This window comes from Apaloderma vittatum, unplaced genomic scaffold, assembly GCF_000703405.1.
Source record: "Apaloderma vittatum isolate BGI_N311 unplaced genomic scaffold, ASM70340v1 scaffold3618, whole genome shotgun sequence".
Classification (NCBI taxonomy): Eukaryota; Metazoa; Chordata; class Aves; order Trogoniformes; family Trogonidae; genus Apaloderma; species Apaloderma vittatum.
The window spans coordinates 61,843-64,693 of NW_009728872.1; the positions used below are offsets into that span (position 1 = coordinate 61,843).

The 2,851-nt window shown below is 37.1% G+C and overlaps 1 protein-coding gene across 1 annotated transcript in view; it reads right to left on the reverse strand.

Annotated features, from left to right (window-relative positions):
• Positions 1–1,786, reverse strand: part of ELMOD2 (ELMO/CED-12 domain containing 2) — a gene marked incomplete at its 5' end in the record, with an annotated part of 6,121 nt that extends 4,335 nt beyond the window's left edge. Inside the window, 2 exons of the mRNA XM_009874223.1 lie at positions 321–415; positions 1,758–1,786. Coding sequence (XP_009872525.1) covers positions 321–415; positions 1,758–1,786 — 124 coding nt within the window. The remainder of the gene's footprint in view (positions 1–320; positions 416–1,757) is intronic.
• Positions 1,787–2,851: the final 1,065 nt, after the last annotated feature.

Here is a 2,851-nt window from a genome sequence, read left to right on the forward strand (position 1 = left end):
TTTCAAATACATCTAAGAAATTACGTGGTTCATGTAACGTTCAACGTATGCAATAATCATGTTACTTAGAAATAAGGAGTAACAGAAAGGACTTGCAAGGCAGAGATGCAGTTATCTCAAATCTATCTCCATTAAAATTTGGCAGTTTATTTTCTAGAACTGAAGAGGACATAACTATACCTTATTTTCTAAAGTCATTCTAAAGTTTTGTACTGAAAGGCCTAAACATCTGGTACAAATCAGACTGAGCAATTGTGAGAACGCTCCGAGAGGTCAGAATTATCTGCCCCAAGGAACTTATGTTCAGGTTCCAAACGTACCCTGTATCCTGCTGTTCAATCTTCTTTTCTTTCATTACATCTCTGACACACTTCTCCACTTCAGCTTCCTCAACATGTACAGCATTCCTTAAAACCTAGGAAGTTAACACAGTAAAAGGCTTTATGAAGAATACAAAAATGTATCATCTACCTTATTCTTATTTCTCGGCTTCTCTGTACCTGCCATGTATTTATTCTTTATTATAAAAGGAGAACAGTCAATTTATTGTAAATAATTACAATGGGCTAAAATCACAAATTAAAGATCTGCAGTATTTATGTGAAAGCATAGTTTGTAACTTTGTCAGGCTGTAAACAGTGTTTACACAGGAGTCTTACAAAGAATTAATACAAAGCTCTAGAGTTGCTTAGTCTAGGGTTTTGTTTGCTTTCAAATGCTAAATTGAAGCGTGTTCTTCCTAAACCAATTGAAACAAACGCAGCTATTTGAGTAAAATTCAGAAAACTTCAATATGGAAATAATGCTTCAGAATTAGGAGACAGTAAACTAAGGAAGTTGAGGTTTCAATGCTGGGGTGAGAGAAAAGAATTTAATGTAAGACACTGCTATTTCCCACCCTTCTAAAGTAAAGGGGAAATACTAGAAATTAGAACTGTACGCTGTGCACCTAAAATCACAACAATTTTTGTCCTGTAAACTATTTATGATCACAATGCATTCTTTAACACAATGCCTGTTAACATGAAAGCAGCTTCATTTCAGTAATGCAAAAGTTAACTCTTTTAAAACTAGACATTAATATATCTCATATAATCATTTAATTAAGAGATGCTAAATGACCCACCCATACCGCGCTCTACTGCAACAAAGATGCTTGTGGCAGTTATTAATTTTGTCTCCACATCACGTTGCAGTGATCAGCTAGAAAAAGGGAGAAGCAGTCACCTCACTGTCTAAAAAGGAGAAGTTCTGTCAAAGATACAGAAATTTGCAGGTTTAAAATGTCACCTTATGTCTAACTACTACAGAACAACTGGAATGAGCTTGTCAGTTAAATGTCTACCTGCAAACTTGTGCTACTTTTTTTTTTTTCAAGGATTCCAGACACTATTGCATACACTGCATTTAATTGCTTTATCCATATAACTTATGGATAACTTTTCTACAAAAACAGCAAAAGAGACTGTTGCAACAGGTGAACTGACCCTGGCCAGGACCAGAAGTTCTGTACAACAACTTGTCCAACTTGGTGCTAAAGAGCAGGTAATCTTTCAGAGAGAGAGAAACAACCATTTGAGGGGACTGGGTGTTGATTTTGAGAAATCTTGCCTAACCCAAACATATAGAACCCAAAATGCTCTTCTCTCCTCTCTACCTTTTATTCCTCTACCCTCAAAAGGTAAATGCACATGTTCTTTTCCAGGATTTGTCACTGAGAGAAGGTTTTATTAGTTTAATGCCTAGTATTCTTTTACCTTATTCTTTGATGATTCCAGTGAATGTTCTGCAATACAAAAAAAGTGTCACAGTTAAATGTAAAAAATGTTTTAAATAACTGACAAGAGGTGTTCCTGAAGCATGTAAGTATTCTAAAAATTTTTCAACCCTTTTATACATGTAATCAATCACAAATTACTCAGTCAAAATCAGCAGGTATCAGGTACCTGAAAACCTTCATTTACACAGATTTAATTTTTATAATCCTTGAGTACAACGCTGGAAACAGACTCGGATTTTTTTTAAACATTGATCAATTACATGTACAAAAGAAAATAAATTTGAAAAGGCGTCACGGCAAAAATGAGTCTCTTGCTATTTTTCCTTTCCTAGAAACGTTTTTGCAAACGTTTTTGCGTTTACTACTGAAGAATAAGGAAGCAAACTCACTTCCTCAAGCTATTGTTAAAACACCAAAAACTACACGTGCTTTCTTAAATTGCTATTTTAGTTCCAAATTCTGCATCACGCAGAATTCTATATTCACTCACTCTTCTTCCTTCCGCCAAAATAATCCATTTGTGTTTGTTCTGTGTGGCTTTTTTAAGAATAGGAAGGTATAAATATACACAAACTGACAAGAAGAGTTGGAGGGGGGTGAACCTGTAAAATTTCCCATTTGCCCTTTGAAGCTAACCAAAGTTACCTTAGCAAGCCGGGAATCATAGAATCATAGAATGGCCTAGGCTGGAAGGGACCTTAGAGATCATCCAGTCCAACCTCCCTGTCATGGGCAGGGCTGCCTCTCAACTAGAAGGCTCCATCCATCTGGGCCTTGACCACCTCCAGGGAGGGGCCAGCCACAACATCTCTGGGCAATTTATTCTAAAATCTTGCCACCCTTGTACTGAAGAATTTCTTCCTAAGATCTAATCTAAATCTATTCTCCCTCAACTTAAACCCATTTCCCCTTGTCCTATCTGGCAACTCTGCTTTAAAATCCTGACAGAATAGCCGGGGGGAAGAGGGAAAACTGGGATCGGAGGGATGCGCAGCGCACTGGGGATGGTACAGCTTTGTTGTCAAGGTTTTCAAACTCTAGCTTTTCGTGTTTCTACAGGGGTGTTCCTGC